The 19046-nt window shown below is 29.9% G+C and overlaps 3 protein-coding genes across 10 annotated transcripts; 1 reads left to right on the top strand and 2 right to left on the bottom strand.

The window, feature by feature from the left end:
• Positions 1–2299: 2299 nt before the first annotated feature.
• LOC105634219 (calmodulin-binding protein (DUF1645)) lies at positions 2300–3692 on the bottom strand. Its single transcript, XM_012217047.4, has one exon. The coding sequence runs from the start codon at positions 3489–3491 to the stop codon at positions 2370–2372; it is 1122 nt and encodes a 373-aa protein (XP_012072437.1). The 5' UTR covers positions 3492–3692; the 3' UTR covers positions 2300–2369.
• A 6311-nt stretch (positions 3693–10003) lies between these two features.
• LOC105634218 (pentatricopeptide repeat-containing protein At1g73400, mitochondrial) lies at positions 10004–14349 on the bottom strand. Of its 7 annotated transcripts, none has more exons than XR_016318945.1 (3): positions 14228–14349; positions 10789–13907; positions 10004–10484 (listed from the first exon to the last, which is right to left on the bottom strand). XR_016318945.1 is itself a non-coding variant. In XM_089716618.1 (2 exons), exon 1 carries the CDS (start codon positions 14117–14119, stop codon positions 12416–12418), a length of 1704 nt encoding a protein of 567 aa, XP_089572744.1. In that variant the 5' UTR covers positions 14120–14343; the 3' UTR covers positions 10004–10484; positions 12392–12415. The 7 variants fall into 7 exon arrangements, 1 of the variants encoding a protein (XP_089572744.1); XR_016318944.1 differs by having other exon boundaries at positions 10004–10258; positions 10358–10484; positions 12392–14343; XR_016318940.1 differs by having other exon boundaries at positions 10789–10836; positions 12392–14343.
• Positions 14350–15194: 845 nt separating this feature from the next.
• LOC105634217 (Pentatricopeptide repeat (PPR-like) superfamily protein) lies at positions 15195–17301 on the top strand. 2 transcript variants are annotated; one of them, XM_089716766.1, is made up of 2 exons: positions 15244–15658; positions 15859–17301. In XM_089716766.1, exon 2 carries the CDS (start codon positions 15861–15863, stop codon positions 17106–17108), a length of 1248 nt encoding a protein of 415 aa, XP_089572892.1. In that variant the 5' UTR covers positions 15244–15658; positions 15859–15860; the 3' UTR covers positions 17109–17301. The 2 variants fall into 2 exon arrangements, with proteins under 2 accessions (XP_020535007.3, XP_089572892.1); XM_020679348.3 differs by having other exon boundaries at positions 15195–17301.
• Positions 17302–19046: the final 1745 nt, after the last annotated feature.

Below are 19046 nucleotides of genomic sequence, written 5' to 3' on the forward strand. Positions count from 1 at the left end.
AGTCAAGTAGCTTTAAAAATGTATTAGAGGACAGTTAAAGGAGTGCATAAATAGATTTGACAGCCAAAAAACCAGAGCATACCATAATATAAATGAAATCTTGAAAAGATAAATGGATCCACAAAACCAGCTTGTGCACTTAATTAAGATTAATTAACAACTAGATAATGGATTCTTGCCTAATTTACACTATTATTATTATTATTTAAGACCAATTTAAAAATCATTAAACTGGATTAACTACTTTCTTATTTTCAAAATATAAATTAAAATGGAAAATTTTAAAAAAAAAAAGAAAAGAAAAGGAACAAGAAACTTTTAATTTTTTTATATTACAAGTACAAAACTCAATATCAAAATTATTATTATGAACCATAATCAATAACTATCATCATTATCGTCAACAACCATGAAATGAAGCTATGGGAGATAAATAAATAAAAGCAAACCAAAATCCTTTGAACTAAGTATATCATCACCATAACCTTTATTCCTATCATCATTATAACAAATGAATTTTTTTTTTTTAATATATATATATATATGTAATAGGGAGAATTTCACCTTATTCGTGAATTTAACAATTTTAATATTAAGTACAATTAAATTATCGCTAGAATTGTATTATATTTTCAGGCGAATTTTATGTGTAACAAAGTTGGTATGAAGCAGAATTAATTTTTCCTGTGGATAACCATTTCCTGCTGATCATAAAAGTGGAGCTTCTTTATAAATCGACATTAATAGCCATTTAATAAAGCTAAGGCTGCATGCATGCTTGTAACCCTCTTTTTCCCTACAAGAGTATAAGTGACTTGAAAAAGCAAAACCATGCAAATATACTACACTAGTAATCCTTTTTTTTATTATTATTTTTTATTTCCTTGTGTTTTCAGATGAAATCAACACCATTACACTGCAATAAGAGCAAATGATTTTAATTGACTAGCTATGATTAAATTTATTGGTTGACTGTTATTATTTCCATGTCATAATTAGCAACTGTTGGTTTAGACTAGATAATGAGAAAGTTCCCTATATATATATATATATATATATTTCATTCTATAACTACCGGTATCTGAAAGTCTGCTGGATTCGAGCCCATATAAAGTAATTATTTTTACGAGAGAAATGATCAAATTTGAAATTTTTCAACCATAAAAGTTTTTATCAATTTGACGGGTAAAAGAGAATGCTATCACTCGTTATATAGTTCATAATATTCCTTTGGACATTTGATCTATCAATGAATAAAAAAAATTAAAAAATAATATGTTTGAAGTAATTAACAAATGCAAAATTATTAACATTAATAGACTTCATTAAAATAAAGAGATAGAGAGAGAGGAGGAAAAAAAAAATGTTCTAACAACTGTTCTATCATTTCAGTTTGTAGTGATGAGGAAATCATGGCCATAAAATGAAGGAAAAGACATACTTTGTTAGTTAGAGATTTTGTTTTTCTTATTTTCTTTTTTTTTTTTAAAAAAAAAGCTAAAAATTGTTAATTATTTTAATTTATTGGTTAATGCACCTTTTATTTGACAATTGATGCCAAAAATAAATTACGTAACTTTACACTGTATATGATCATAGTTATTCCACAAACCTAATGATTATGCTAAAGAAATCTCTTTAAACCCATGTGCTTTTCTTTTTTCGCTCTCCCATGTTCTGTTAATCATTCTCCCAACGTTTCTACTTTCTGGATATCTATCTACACATTTTGTTTAGAGACTGCCAAATTTCATTAATTAATCTCACTTTAAATATTTAAACACTAACATTACACTTATCTTATTTAATTTTACATAATTAATACTTCAGTCCATAATTTTAAATATAGTTTTTTTTTTATAAATATAAGTTTTTTCAATTTTAATCGCATATATTAAATGCATTAATTATTAATAATATGAGATAAAAAATGGTAATTTAATCAAATTAATAAACTTTTTATATTTGTAAACAAGAATAATAAAATAAGCACATATAAAAGTTTAAAAGTTTAATTAAACTTTTCACTGGCTATAAAAGTTTAATTAAAAAACACAAATAAACAGTCACAATTACATCTTATTTTATTTATCAATTTCTTAATTATAAGAAATTTAATAGAATTAAACTGCACAATGAAACAAGAACTAGCAGTTTCTTCAAGAATCTCCACCCCAATTTTTTTTTTTTTTTTTAATCAATAGTAGTGTATTCTCATACAATTGTGTCTATTTGATACAGATGGTGACACTCCATTATGTATTGTAAGTAACAAATATATGAAGATAAACCATTAAAATTAAAAATAAAAATCAATAAAAGAAACTAGTATATGCTTAACCAAGAGAAACAGATCAAGCCAATCTGGATCATACACGTGTCAAAGACCCAACACCTCTAGAGATCTCATGCACACCAGGGTTGAATCCTAAGCAACCCAATAGTCCTTGTTTGTAAGGCAAAAACGTTTTTCTTTTCAACTCTTCCGAAACCGCCCGGTTCGCCGTATAATGTAATTCGTGGGCTGAGACCGGCCCTCTTCGCCGTGAAGAGCCACCGATACTACTATCAGCAGACCGAAAACTAGCATTCTTGGCATCCTCCACCACCGCCTCTTTTTTAGACAACACAACATACTTTGTTAATGGGTCTTTATTATTTGCTGTTGCTCTTCCTTCTGATGCACTTCTGAATAGTAATAAATCTTTAAGCTTCCATTTCTTGTAACCTTTTGACGAAAATGATATCGCAGACAAGAAAGTTGACGCGTAGGACGGTTTAGTCACTTTTACATTCTGTGATGAATTGTTACTATTATAGTTGTCTTCTTGATCGAACATGAGATCAGATACTCTAAAAGGAGACAGAGATCTGCTTGCTTTATGTTTAATGTTTCTTTCTCTTCCTCGTTCTTGATTTTCTTGATTTTCCATCTCTTTATTACCAGAAATGGTTCTGTGTCTTCCTCTTTCTTGATTTCCGGGTTCTTTTCTTCTTGTTTCTTCTAATGCAGCTTGAAATGGGTCAAAATCTTTCTTTCTTGATTTTGGTGATGATTTTGGAGAAGAAACAGAAGAAGCATAACCAGGTGGTGGCTTTAATGGCCGGATCTTGCCGCCGTCGAAAAGTTCATCAGCAGACAATGAAGTTCTGTCCAATTGACCACTAAAATCAAACTCAAAATCACCATCATCGTTAAAAACTTGGTCTTCAGTATTGTTATTATTATCTCTTTCATTTCTCGATTTAGGAGTACCAGGCTTCTCTTCCCAGTTAAAACGAATATTAGAAGAAGAAGAAGATAAAGAAACGTCTCGAAGGTCTCTATAGAAAGTAGAGGCACGAGTAGGGCTTGTAGGAGCACTTAAGAAAAAATTACCAAATCTTTGAGGACTAGAAGGAGCAGTCATGTAAGGAGAAGAGCAATTGCTATCAAAGTTGAAGTCCACCGTCGAGGGCAGCGGCACCACCACTTCCACTTCCACTTCCATATTTTGCTGTAGAAGGAAAAGCTGTAAGTGGGGATTATTTGGTATTGAATTGTGGAGTTATAGATATAGAGAGAAAGAGAGAGTGTCTTTGTGTTGAGGAAGGAGACGGGAAGGAGAGGAAAATTGACTAAAGGGAAATTTGGCCATTGAATTTGTTTTAGAAGGCGGCTTTATATTAGTTTAATGATCCATCAATTGTGCCTATGTAGATGGGGTTCTATTCTACGGATGTGTCACATTTTGCTTCTTTAAAACCAAGTGTTGATTACGTTGGTCTCTTTTTTTTTTTTTTTTTTTTTTGGAAAAAAAAATTATATGCATTTTGTAGAATTTTCAATTTTAAATTCTTTGATTTTTTATACCTATGGATGGGTGGAAGTTATTTATGAAAAATATAAAATAAAAAATTAAACTCATACCAGAGTTATTTGGGTGCAAGATTCTAACACGGTAGACATCTTTCACTGAATTTAAATATTTTTTACCATTTCAATAACTTCTTAAATTAATAGACACTCATAATGTTATTGTATATATAATTAGTATAAATTTGATACCTTTTTATTTAATTTAGATTCCATTGCAATTTAAATTTCTAAATTTGGAATTTGGTAATTGAAAAGGAATATAATATTAAAAATAATTATTGATTTGATTTTTTTTTTTTTTTTTTTACAACCAAAGAGAAAGAGGTTTAAAATTCTCAATAGGCACTACACTTTAATTGAATACCGTTAAGCTGAACTCTACGTGGTTTTAAATTTAAAATATGGGAATCAGAATCTGAAGAAAAAGAAAAGAAAAAAAGAAAAACAGATTTGAAAGCTAAATAGATAGATGATGGGGGTATATCTGTCTTTCCGCCAATGCAGTGAGGTACTTTGCATCTAAGGAACAAAAAGGCCAAAAGAAATTGAGTTTTAATTAGCATTATTTCACTTTGTTTTGAATTGTCTTTTTCTATTTTTGTTTTGTTTTTGCTTTTCTAGATAATAGCATGACAATAAGTAAAAATGATAATTTTTGTGACAACATGCTGCTTTGCCACGTTAATTAATTTGTTGGTTGTAATTAACTTCTCTAATTATGGTCTTAATTTTTTCAAATGTGTTCTAATTCACTCACGAAAACGAATGACTATAGAAATGCGAAAATAATATGAGAAAACAGCACTTGAAATATAATTTTATACGAAAAAGAATATTTTATACAGAAAAATAAATATATGGAAACGTTTTCAAAATGTGTTAAGAATTTCTATATACACTATTACTTTAATATCTTTCCAACAGAGCGCACTTTTTGAAAATCAAATTTATATCCTTACACTATGAGAGTTAAGATTACTTATTATCGTGACCTCCCGCCTTATTGGTAGTTAAAAGTAGTTTTAATTTATCAAGTATGCTTTTGTAATTACTATTCTATTTGACTTCAGTGGTAGAGAATTGGAGAATTCATCTCTATTCCCAGTTTCTTCCTTGTTTTTTAAGTTATATATAGATCAATAAATATGATTTTTACTCTCAAAATGCAATTTAATCATGAATTGTATATAAATAAAAAAATCAAATATTTATTTTCTTGAGGGAATATTTCTCAACCAAACTAATTCTAACTAACTACTAGACAGGAATTCCATGACTAGTGATTACTAGTTAATCATAATATCAATAAAAAAACAAAAAGAAAAAAGGGAGTTAACCTACTACTTAAGACTACTTGGCCAATACATCATTGTCCCATTGGAACGAAGGTTATCTTTTTCAATAAAATTAATACTGTGTTTAACAATAATTTTTTAAGTAGACGCTATTTAAAAAGCTGTTCGGTGATATACGTTTACACTATTTAGCTTTTAACATTTCATGAAAAATTATTCAAACAGCAGACAACTAAACACTACTAGAACAGTTAACAGTTACCAAAACAGTTAATTTTACGGAACGGATCCTAATATCAATTAATTCTTGATTTCTTATGTATATATTATTATGTGGAATGAAGTTATTTGTTCTCCTCGTACTTCTTTTTGGCATGTCTATGAATTAAAAAGGTTTTTAGAAAAAATACCAAAAATTTTAAAATTTTTAACTTATTTCTGTTTACAGCCAATATATATAGTGGGAAGTTAGACGCCAAAATTAATTTGAATCTTTGACAATTCATTTTCTCAAATTTGTTTTAAAAGTATAATCCCTATGGTTTTATCATGCATCATTATTATTAATTAAACATTTAAAATTGAAAAACAAACAAATGGCATCAAATATGAAATTAAATAAATATTTTATTTCATTGAATCATTGTCAATAAATATTTATATATCCGATCAACTTGGAAATAGAAATAAAAAAAAAAAAAAAGAATATAGCAACAAATTGATTTAATTAAATTTGGAAGGGTTTGTCATTTTCATGGCAATGTTTGATTTCTTGTAGTACAATTCTTTGTTTGGCACACCGTATGACATCAGTAATTATCCCCATTTTCCAAATTACGGCTAATTCCTTTCATATCTTCACGTATACAAATAACATTTTAAAATCTAGAAGAGAAGAAAACATCAATTTTGATGGCTAAATCTCTCAATCTATCGCTATATATACATATAGTCAACAAATGATTTCTAATTTTTCTATTTAGGTTTTCAATTTTTTACTATTAATTAGTGTTAGCCTTCGTTTGGAGCTAAAAAGTCTTATTTATCTCTTTTTTTTTTTTCTTGGTTAAGACATTAATGGTCTGTTTAGCGAAATTAACTATTTTGATAGCTGTTTAACTTGTTTTAGTAACGTTTAGTTGTTAGCTGTTTGAATAGTTTTTTGTAAAATGTTATATGAATTAATTTTTGACAAAACGTTATATTAACTTCTAAAAATTAATTCAAACACTATGCTATCGAATGCAGTCTAAATCTAAGATTTATCGATTTTGAACTCACTAATTTTACCCAAATATTACAAACTTCAATTCCCATAAGTAGTTTCATCTCTAAATTATTTAGAAGCCAGAATCCCTATTCCAATTTAATTCAAAATTAAAACTTTCATAAGGGTTTCTGTCCAAAACAAATCGATATTAGGGAGGTTTATTAGAAATGGATTCTTATTCTTCTTCTTCTTCTACCATGATTATCCAACCAAAAATCAAATACTAATCGATATGATAAATTGACTTTTTTCAAAAAAAAAAAAAAAGAAAAGAAAAGAAAATATCATATATTGACTTTCTTGATAAAACAAAATAAGAAATCAACATATTCAAGAGCTCTTTCATTGGAACAAGAATAAATAAGTTTAGAGAGTCTGATTATATCGAATTGGTTTTTTTTTTTTAAATATTAGAATTTGTGTGTATCGTATTAATAATAAGTTTACTTTTCTTTATTTTAATTTTCTTTTTGAAGAAAAATTTTTCATGTTTAATTAGACAAACACCTTCATTAGATCAAGGTTTCAATATATATATATATATATTAATTAATATTAAACTGTGTAAATTTTAAATATATGATATTGATATGTCTACTCAGAATAATGTTTTCCACGAGCACCTTTTTTAATAAATGGCAATCATTATATTATTTATTTTAATTAAAATTAATTGACTTATGGATAAATTAAAGAAATTAAAAGGCAGGTGAGGTGGGCTGGTACGATATGTTAATTTCTACTGTTGACGTTTATTAAGCATAAACAATTAGGTGATTAACTTTAGACCTAACAGAAATTAAAAAATTAATACAATTAAACCATGTGATTAGTTTTTATTTTCATTAATCTTTTTTTAAAATTTCAATTCTCAATTTTGTCCGGGCTGGCACTAGTGCACGCACGTCATATACACCCATCTTGTTTGAATTGTTTTTCAGTCTTTAGGATTTTTTTTTTTTTTTTTTTTTGACAGTCTGAGAATTAATTATTTCTTCATTTTCCAGAGAGCAAATTGTAGCTCTTTTTTCCTCCAAGAGTTTTTTTTTTTTTTTTTTTTTTTTTTTTTTTTTTTTTTTTTTTTTTTTTATCATGATCATTAGAGTTTGTTGGCATTAAAGTCGGGACATCATTTTAGGTAATATTGAAAAAGAAAATAACAATTTTGTTAATTTGTCTCAAATTTTTATGAAAATAATACAAAATTTGTAATTTAAAAATAATTTCGATAATCTTTAATTAATATTTTCAACTCAATTATGTATATATACATATATATATATATATATAACGTCTATAAACATTTTATAAATTCTAAAATATAAGAAAGAAAGAACATCTTGAACACAGAGACATATTTGATTGAGTAGTTATAGTTAGTTATTGATAGTTTGTCATCAAGAGATATTGTTGATCATCAGAAAATTAAATGCTAAGGCTATGTTTGACGATAAATTTTTAAGCAATTTTTTTCATTTTGATTGTGCTATTTTTTATAGTTTTCGATAACATAGCGTTTGAACTAGTTTTTTTTATAAAAAAATTAACCCAGTAACGTTTAACTTTTAGCATTTTATGAAAAATTACTAAAACAACTAATATCTAACAAAAATAGATAATTTCGCCGAACAGACCCTAGTAGTTAGAAATATCAAATTTCAGCATTTTATTTATAATTTGGCACCTGTTAAATGCTAAACTTTGAAATGCTAAATTAACCACACTTAAAATTAACAAGTGATTTGAGAATCTAAATATCAAAAACTAATTCCCAATCTTTGATTCAAACAAACTGAGGGATGTAAATCCATGAGTTGTCTTTGTCTATTTGATTTGGTTGTCTGTAAAATTTTGTCCTGTGGTCCTTTTAACCTTTGCAAAGTAATGTTACTTGAATGTAATGATTCATGCTTGTCATACCCATTTTCATGATCTGATAAAAACAAGACAATAGGATTTGGATATAAGATATCCTCTTTGCGTTCACTTCAATAATTGAATTTACTTGATGGGTAGCTTTTCCTTTCACAATAAACATGAACTTGTTGCTCTATATTCAGAATTTGGAAATAATGAAAATCATCACAAGTTTGATTTTTTCTTTTACATCATCACCAAATACAAATGATAATTCTTTTGTTACCCTAAACATGTGGGGATGTAAATGAACCGAGCGGCTTTGCTTGTTTGAGCTCGGCTCAAAAAAAAAAATTTTTTTAATTTTGGTTCAAGTCTAATGATGTTCAGCTGGAAAACTCGTCAAGTTTTATTGAGCTTACGTATATATTAAACTTAAAATTTTTTTAAGTGAACTCAAGCCTCAAATCGAATTCAAGCTTAAAATTTTTAGACTCATTGAATTTCGCGAAACTAAATTTTATCGAACTGAATTTCAAGCATGCTAATAATATAGACCGGCATAATTATAATTATTGATGGATTTAAGAAAGAGCTCGAGAATTAGAAATAAGTATTAATTTAGTGATACTATTAAAGTTATCTTTAAAACGTATAGGTACGATTTATATTTTATGTGAAAATAACAAAGTACAAATGTCATATTAAATTCAAATAATTATTCATTTTAATAGATTTTCATTTATCCAAAAATAAATCATATAATAAAATACATTGGAATAATACGGTATGCACATTTTTCGTGCATTGTATTAGCGTACACTCAATACTCTTGTCGTGTATGCATTTCATGTTTCATGGCGTAATTTATTGCTTTAAGAACTTAAAAAAAAAAAAAAATAGTTGTTGTTAGCATCTCTCTTATCTTATTTTGACATTGACAAGTTAAATATTGTTCATTAGTGATAAGTTGATAACTAATGTCAATCATGGAGTACTTAATTACCAATTAAATGTTGTTATTATATAAATCCCAATCAACACATGGATTTGAACTCTTTATTTATTTAATTTTTTAGTCAATGAATGTTTAATCATTGAGGCTCTATAGAAAAAAAAAGTTTTTTAAATAACTTAAATATTTAGTTATAATATTAAAAAAGGGTTAAAATGAAAGATTTTAATTTATGACATTACAAAATTGTTTAGAATTATAAGTTTTTTTTCTCTTTTATTTATAATAAATTTACCAAATTAAGAAATAATAATAATTTCCTTTAATGACTTAATTTTCTATTTAACAAATATATATATTTTCGATATTTCTGACAGTTCTAGATATCAGAAAATTTGTTTTTTCAGGAGAATTTCCGAAACCAAATGTAGCCATATAATCACTTAACTACTATGGTGAGCATTTATTTGTAATTAATATCAAATTGTTATTATTATTATTATATTATCATTATTATTATTTTAATCAAAATCACAATCCTTTGACACGGTTTTGGAATTTAGGTTTTGGGACATAAATGACATAAAAAAATAAAGTTATCAAGCAAGAACCATTGTCCATGGCACTTTGTCAATATTATTAGAAAAAACAATTATAATCATTAAAAAATATTGAAAAAAGAATATTTCTTCTCCCAATTATACATTTTAATTGGATCCAACTATCCTACATTTTATGATTCTAATAAAAAAAAAGAAAAAAAGGGGTCAGATAAAATAACAATTGATTTTTAAATTTCATTGACACATAATTAATTCACAAAAGCATTTAAAAAATATGTACTGTTCTCTCTGACCTTTACAAACACTTATTCTGCTATTGATGGACTGTTCAACCAGCTTTATGGTTGTCCCATCCTCCTTGTCAACCATCAGACATTCAATGTCAAGTTGAATTTAATATCATGAGATGCTTTGACTTCTAGAACAAACAGTAGATGGATCATCCACATTCTCAATTTCCTGCATATAATAGTCACTGAAGCCAGAGCCTGTCTTTCCAAACTGTTGCACTTAGACTATGTTTTAGAAAATATTATATTCAGGTTCATGGTCACTAACCTGTTTCACCAATCACCAGTTATCGGTCCGAAACAATTCAGTGCAGCATGAATTGAGCTGGAGCATTTCTTCAGATTAGAAGACAGTTCTGACATTGTATCCTCCAGTTCTGGACTTCTTCTCCCACCTATGGCATTGGAAAAAGAAAACGCATCTGATTAGAATGGGGGGTTCCAAAGAATTATTTCTTACAGAAAAAGATAGTGCAAGAAACTAGTTGGTTAAAGCACAGTATAAACTATCCTCAATGTATGATATGTAATAGTCCATGCAAATGTATGTAGAATCAGTTGCCAACTTAAATTTGATTTGAGAAGCAAAACTAGCGTTTAGTTTATATTTTGTAAAATGGTGTTCTATAGTATTCCTTGTGGTGGCAAAACTTCAAAATTTTCCTGTCAAACTGAATTCTTTTGTTTTTAAGTTTTTACCTGCAGGTTGTTCCATATCCTGGTGAACGAATAGTCTACTCTTTGACACTGCATTGAAAATATTGACATGGAGATGGAATGAAAATGTTTCAGCTGAAAAATACAGGACGCAAGTTCCTCGCTTGTTTCTTACATATCAAAGGATACTCTTGTAATGACATCTAGTATTTATACACAAACGATGCAATTATCAACTGAGTGCCAGTTAAAATGAAGGCTTGATAACTCTCGTAATAACAACAGTTACATGCTTTAACAAATTGCAATTTTTTCTAATAGACATGACGTCAAAGTATTACAAGTCTCCTGAGCAATACATAAAGCTTATAATCTAAAAAACAAAAAGTCTTTCCTAGAAGGATAAGAGAAAAAAAGGGTAAGAGCAAAGCAGTAAGATTTATTCCTGGCACAAGAAGATGACTGCCTACAGTAACCTAACATCACTGGAGATTATCAGTAAAATTAATCATTATGTATCAGTATAAAATCAAAGAGAGTTGTACAGATTAATTATTAAAATGCAGAAAAGCAGCTCAAAGGGAAGTTACACAGATTTAAATCTCTGCGCCAATCAAGTCCAAGCATTTGACTTTATTTTTGTGCTGTCTAACAACAGTTTTAACATATAACCGTGTCCCAAGCATCAGTTCCATACAAAATCTATACCTTAGGTAATAATGGGGCTGCAGGCAAGATGGATAACTTCATCTCCTAGCTCAACATTATAGATGTGGTGCTATTCACAGACTGTTGCCAGTCGAGCATAACCAAAAAAAAAAAAACAACCATAATTTGAAACCTTAGCCAAGGGTTTCGTGGCAAAATCCAAGAAGGAGATGACTTTGTGAGTTTAACCAATGAAATCAGAATTCAGAAGTACCTTAATCAGTTAGACAACAAAAATTTTGGTTTTCGCAACGGCTCAGCTAGAAATGTATAATTATGTAACGAATTATATCAAAAAATAATTTTAACAAAATATAGAGAAAGGAAACAAAGCAAGTTAAAGGAATTAGCAACCTGATCTCTTGCATAATATCGTCAATTGAACTTGTCATGAAATATTTTCACAATCATTTTGACTATCTAAACATAAAGGCCACTCACTCAGACGTACTTAAACAGGTGGACTACAATTCAACATTAGCAATTCAAGCTATTTAGCAACAAGACTATTAATGCTGGCAACTCAATGAAAATCTCAATCTATTTAGCAATGCAAGCTAAAGAGAAACATTGAATTCATGGTGAGGAGATTTTTGGTTCGATCAATTGTAAAGCTGGTTATGCAACAAGACTAGCAATGCTGGCAATGAATTCCTCGGATAAGATAAGAACACCCGTGTAAGATAGCAACCCCTAACTCGGTGTCACTGAATTAGTTATAAGCATTATACCAGCTCCACCTTAGTGCCATGCATCAAGGAAAAAAACAAACAATTGAAGATAATTAGCCATCATAATTAGACACGGGCAATGGGTATACAGAGAAAGAGCATGACAGAACAAGTTTACCAACAAACGTAAGGACACAAGGAGGAGATGTGCAAGGGAACTGCAGATCCAAAAGGAAAAAGAAAAAAGACAGGGAAGTGTTGCAAACCTTAATATGAACAAGGTTAGAGTTTCATAATTTCTTGCTCCCTCTGAAGCTCATGCTCTTGCGTTTCTCATTTAGTGCAAAACGTCTTGCCATAGAAGGATTATAAAACCTCCTCATGTGCTCTGAAAGTTTGTGGATGGCTCGGAGATCACCAATTGCTGAAAGCTGCATCAGAAAGGAGTCGAACATTTTATATGGCAATTTCATTCCCTTATTTGCAACATCTTCTATCAGGAGACATGCATCCTCTACTTTATTGCATCTGAAAAGCCCATCAATCATCACAGAATAAGTATCAACGTCCTGAGGGCAGTCTCTCTTATACATCTCATGCCAAGTCTCAAAGGCCCCATCGGGATCACCCATCTCAAAAAACATGGAAATCAACATATTATAAGTCTGCACACTAGGCAAACAACCCACCTCAATCATTATACCATAAAGCCTCAATGCTTCATCACTCATCTTATTTTCACAAAGAACCTTTAGGAAGCAATTGTAAGTAACTATATCAGGAGGATAACCTTTGTTTCCCATCTCTAGCAAAAATCTATAAGCTTCATCAATCTTTCCAGCCAAACACATTCCTTCTATCAATTCTTCGTAGGTAGAAACATCTGGGAGGCAACCGCTGCTTATCATATCCTCCACAAGCTTAAAGCACTCATCCATTTTATTGTTCTGGGCAAGTGCTATGATCATGATTGCATAAGTTTTTGCAGTTGGAGCAGAAATAGTCGAACCTTGGGTTCTCATAAACTCAAAAAGTTTAGCTGCCTCTGTCACCATCCCTATTCTACAGTATGTATCAATGGCAGCAATGTATGTAAAATTATCAGGTGTATGACCTAGTTGGATCATTTCCTCCAAAACCTTCATTCCTTTAGTTGGGTTCTTAACTCTACACCATCCAAAAAACAATATGTTATATGTATTAGCATCAGGCTTCACCATGTTCTTCATCCTTTTAAACATTGCTTCAGCATCTTCAACCAGACAACACTTGCATAAAGCATCTAATAGCAAGTTAAAAGCATTTATTTCTGGCTGTGTCTTAACCCTTATCTTCTTCTTCTTGGCAAATTTCTGAACATGAGTCAGGTACTTTTGGGTGTAGTTTCTCAAAATGGTAACCAAAATCTCAACAGGAACAACATTCTTGTTACTCCTCTTCATATAATCAAGGATATCACGAACTATTCGAAACTGCTTCACCTTATATTTCGTACTAGAGAGAATATCAATCATTTCATTATATGCACAAGGTTCATGGGCATAATTTTGTTGACGTCCTGCCCACATAAAGAACCTAAAAGCAATTTTTTCCTCCAAATGAAGCCTACGGAGTATCTCAACTACCAAATCAGTAGTTAATTCTAACCGAAGCTGGTTAAGGGCTTTTTCCATATCAATAGAGCTATCCATTATAGTTGCATAAACTTTATCAGCATAACTATCTCTAACATCAACTCTCGTATCAAATTCTTGTGAAGCAGTCATAGAACAATAAGAGCGACTGGCAGTAAAAGAAGTAGACAAACCTAAGAGAAGTGCTGAATTTGGCAAATTTAAACAAGATAATCCAGGAAACAGCTTGATTTTTGGAGTATGAGAAAAAGATAAATTCACATTTCTATATATAATCGTACTGCACAAAGAAGTATAAGAACAACAAGGAAGAGTATGATTTCTTTTGACAGAAAATATATATGCACAAACTCTCTTCATTTCTATCAGATTGAAAACCGGCTAATTCTTAAAGCTTATGGAGAAAAATTAATTTTCTTGAGTAACTGAATTTAGGTGGTAATTAACAAGATGTGCAATTCGAAATACCGGATGGAAAAAGGAACGGCGGCGGAGGCGCCTCTTTCCTGTCGAGTTCGCAGGACGATTGGCCGGAAGTTGCAGAGAGCAAACCACAGAGCTTGCTAATGTTATGCTCTTCTCTGTTTTTGTACAAACAATTTATTTTTTCCTCATTTTGGGCCAGTTTTATAGCCTAAACCCAAACGGACCAATGAGTTCGTTAATGAAATTGGGCCGGATTGTATTAAATCTTGATGAAATTGTGAAGAAACTATGCAGTTAATAAATTTTATATATATATATATATATATATTCAAAAAAATAAATTATATGCTCCTAAAGATAACTTTGTAATTTTAAAATTTCTAAATTGTACTATAAAAATATATAGTTTAAAGTGAAATAGAATTAGAGCAAAAAATTTATTCCGTTAAGTGGCATAACAAAGTTATTCTCTATAGTTTATTATTATAATTTTTTTTAAAATAAATTAATTATTCTTATGGTCACGAAATCGCTTATCGCCTTAATCAAAATCTTATTAATAAACTCAATTTATTTATTAAATGAATTCACTATATATTTTAAACTCATAAGAGTTCGGATGAGTTCTTTCCGAAGTTATACTCAGGAAAAAAAAAATCATGAAAAAGTTTTGGCAACTTCCTTTGGAAAAAAAAAAAAAAAAAAAAGGAAAACTACACTAAAGCCTTTATAGTATTTTGGATAAAGGGCCTCTTAGTGAATTTATATTAAAAATTAAGAACCTCACAGTAATTTATTAAAAAAAATGCTAATTATAGGGATCCAACTATATATATATATATATATTTTTTTTGAAAAGAACCGACTATATTTTATTAGAAAGGAAAAATCCAACCTGAACACGTGGCATTCTCGAGAACGGATTATCCTCATGTCCAAAAATCCTCCACACGCCAATCATTTAGTGGCTCATATGATCCTAACGTGCATGGCAAAATCCACCGGGGATAAGTTGTCTGTGTGTGGCATACACACACAAAATGCTAGAAGCCCATTATGTGAACTGAACTCATTTCCAATGGCAATTTCCAATTCTCCAGATTGGTCAGTAGCTTCCATTTATTCTTGCAGAAAACCCTATAATAATAAAATCATCATCTTTACTCCTTCATGTAAAACCCTTCCCTTCCTCACTCTTGCAATTTCCAAATTTTCCCTTTTTCGAACCCTCTCTTCCAGTTGCCCATCTCCAATCTTGGAAAACCCATCTACAAATTTTCCACTAACTCAATTAGATTTGAAAACTCAGGATTCTCAAGAATATAAAGTACCAGATTCAGAGAATTTAAATGATTTCTTGTGTAGAATCTTGCAAGATCCGAGAACTGAAAACCTAGCTTATGAATATTACAAGAAAGCAAAGGAAAGTCAAGAATTTACACCAGAAAAATCAATGCTAAAGCTTCTAATAAGGTACTCGATAAAATCAAAGAATTGGGATTTCATTTTATCTGTCTTGGATGATTTCAGGAAATACAATGTGTTTCCTGATAGTTATACTTGTTCCAAACTAGTTAGTAGCTGTATTAAAGCTAGAAAATTCAGAATTGTAGAATCTTTACTTGAAATTTTCAAATCTCACAGTAAAATTGCTGTCTTGGCTTTTGATTCAGCTATGAAAGGCTATAATAAGCTACATATGTACGGTAGCACGATTCCGGTATATGAGAAAATGAAATTAGCAGGCATTTTTATGGATTCTGGGGGTTATTGTCAGATAATGAAGGCATACCAGAAAATTGGTGATACAGAGAGGGTTCTTGCATTGTTCAATGAATTTGAAAGCAGAAAATTCGAAAATTCAAGAACAAGTCTAATCCAAATTTATAGGATTTTATGCGAGTCATTGGGGAAATCAGGTAGAGCTTTTGAAGCTCTTGAATATTTTAGGGATATGGGAAAGAAAGGGATTTTTGGGGATTCTCGAATTTACTCTTCTTTAATATGCTCATTTGCAAGCATTAGAGAGATAAATGTAGCTGAAGACCTATTTAAAGAAGCTGAAAAGAATAAAATGTTAAGAGATCCAGAAATTTTCTTGAAACTTATTTTGATGTATGTAGAAGAAGGGTTAATAGAGGAGATTCTTGAGATTGTTAAAGCAATGAAGCGTGTAAAAATGAGGATGTCTGATTGCATATTCTGTGCAATTGTTAATGGGTTTGCAAGAAGGAGAGGGTTTCGCGCAGCTGTAAGAGTGTATGAGGAGTTGAAATCTGATGACTGTGAACCAGGACAGGTGACCTATGCTTCAATTATAAATGCATATTGTCGAGTTGGTTTATATTCTAAAGCTGAAATAGTGTTCTTGGAAATGCAAGAAAAAGGGTTTGATAAATGTGTTGTTGCATATTCTAGCATAATTGCTATGTATGGTAAGACAGGCAGGCTAAGAGATGCAATGAGGCTTGTGGCAAAGATGAAAGTAAATGGCTGTGAACCGAATGTCTGGATATACAATTCTCTATTGGATATGCATGGAAGAGTCAAGAACTTGAGGCAGGTAGAGAAGCTATGGAAAGAAATGAAGAGAAGGAAAATCGCCCCGGATAAAGTTACTTACACTAGTGTTATTAGTGCTTACAATAAGGTGAAGGAGTTCGATACGTGTGTGAGTTACTACCATGAGTATAGAATCAATGGAGGTGCAATTGACAAAGCTATGGCAGGAATCATGGTTGGAGTTTTCTCTAAAATTGGTCGAATCGATGAATTGTTGAGACTTCTTCATGATATGAAAATAGAAGGGACTCCATTAGATGGGAGGCTTTATCGGTCTGCTTTCAATGCATTGAGGGATGCAGGGCTACAAATGCAAGCCAAATGGTTGCAGGAAAGCTTTGAGGCATTGCAATGTACATGATATCTATAGTATAGCCAATTAGAACTGCTATTTTTAAGGCAATGGAAAGGTGAGAAATATGTACATGTTCTAACATGAGGCTTTCAATGCTAGATGCCTTTGTTTAAGTAGTAGTTGTATAACTTGTGTTTCTCCTTTGGTTTTTCCTACCAAAAATTCAATGGAGCTTCATGTGTTGTCTATATTCTGTAAATACATGTTCATGTGTGTATATATGCAAATTTTATATTTTTTTATCATTAATAATTTGGCATAAGACTAAAATCTGAGCTCGTCTGCTCACATAGTTGAAATTTGATTAAGTGTCCAAATGTTGCAACTAAAAATCAAAAGTAGCAAATTAAAAGTGAACGGGAATGAATAAAATTGGTGGGTTGACATAGATTGTATGCTATGTAAACTTGAGATTAAAAACTGTCTTTTGAAACCATAACCCTAATCCTAAATTCCACGCACTCTGCCATTACGCTATGGGCCCATTGTTGTATAACTTTGCGAGCGTCATTTCTTTATTGGGCTAATCTCGGCCTTTTGGGCTAAAGGTCGTGTTGACTGGCTTTTGCTTAAGAGTGTCCATTCTTTGTTTTTTTATTCTAATTTACAGAGTGTTTAACAACAATGATACAATATTTTTTTTATAATTTATTAAATAGTTCGTTAAATTAAAACTTGATACAGTCATAATATAAAATTCATTTGAAATTTCATATTTTAATTTTATGGAGCTAATAGTTTTCTCAATAAGTAATTTTTTTCCTTTGTAACCTTTTTTTTAATTAAGATGGGAGGCATAGACTGTTGATGAGGTAAGGAGGAATTTTTGACCATTTTGAAGTTTTATCCAAAACAAAACGGCAATTTTGTTTTACTACCATAATTGAGTTTGAATTCTTCACTAACAAACAGCATAACGGCCTACTGGTACTTGCATGCAGACGCACGTTTCTATTAGAATCATCATTTATTAGCAAAAGGACTTGGAAATTAATGAATGCTACAACTATAAACATGCACGTGTTCAATTAATTATCAAGGTTTAGGTGAGTCTGATCTCGTCTTTTCAACTCTTTCGTTTTTCTTATTTTAGCAGCTCGTTTTTCAACTTCAATCACTTAAAATAGTTCTAGTTGGCAATTTTCCTGTATATATATATATCTTCAAAATAAATACCTTCTATAACTATATCATCTAATATAAATAGTAAAAATGAAAATTTTTTTAACCAATTAGGATTGATTTTTTTGGAAAAACTTTAAAATATTAATAACGTCTTTTATACATAAAATCAATGTAAAAGTATTTTCTTAAAATCATCTGATAGTATTTTTTATTTTAAATTCTAGTTCCATTGCTAACTTTGAGTTTGATTTAGCTATTTTTTATTTTAAGCGAATTTTAAAGTTTAGAATTGATTTAATGTGAAGTGGGTTAGGTGACAAGCCAATGTAGCAGCCCATTGCATAGTTAGGACATCCTATCGCTATGCTCGCGTCCAAATTTGTATAGTACCCATAGTGTTTGTTGGATTTATTTTTCCTAATGATATTTCTCCTTTCAAAAAAAAAAAAATAAATAAATAACCTGGATAACAAATTTAATCATGTTGTATGAAAATTATTGATTTGTACTAAAAATATATATATTATAAGCAAAAGGTTTATAAATTTTTCACAAAGAATATTGTATTACAACTATTGGCAATAGTAATAAAAACAATTTAAAAAATTACCCTTTTTAGCATTTTGGTAAGGGTAATTTTAATATAAACAAGGTTTACATTTTTTTTTAACCCTAATTAATGCCCATTTTTGGATGGATAGATTAAAACTGAATTGTATAATAACAACCTGTCATTCTACTGTTATTCATAACAACGTTAGGAGGAGATGATAAAATTTTGCAATACGTGGAAAAAATTCACTTATGTAATTTAGGAGT

Source organism: Jatropha curcas, chromosome 11 (assembly GCF_041381405.1).
Source record: "Jatropha curcas cultivar XTBG-Jc1 chromosome 11, XTBG_Jcur_1.0, whole genome shotgun sequence".
NCBI lineage: Eukaryota > Viridiplantae > Streptophyta > Magnoliopsida > Malpighiales > Euphorbiaceae > Jatropha > Jatropha curcas.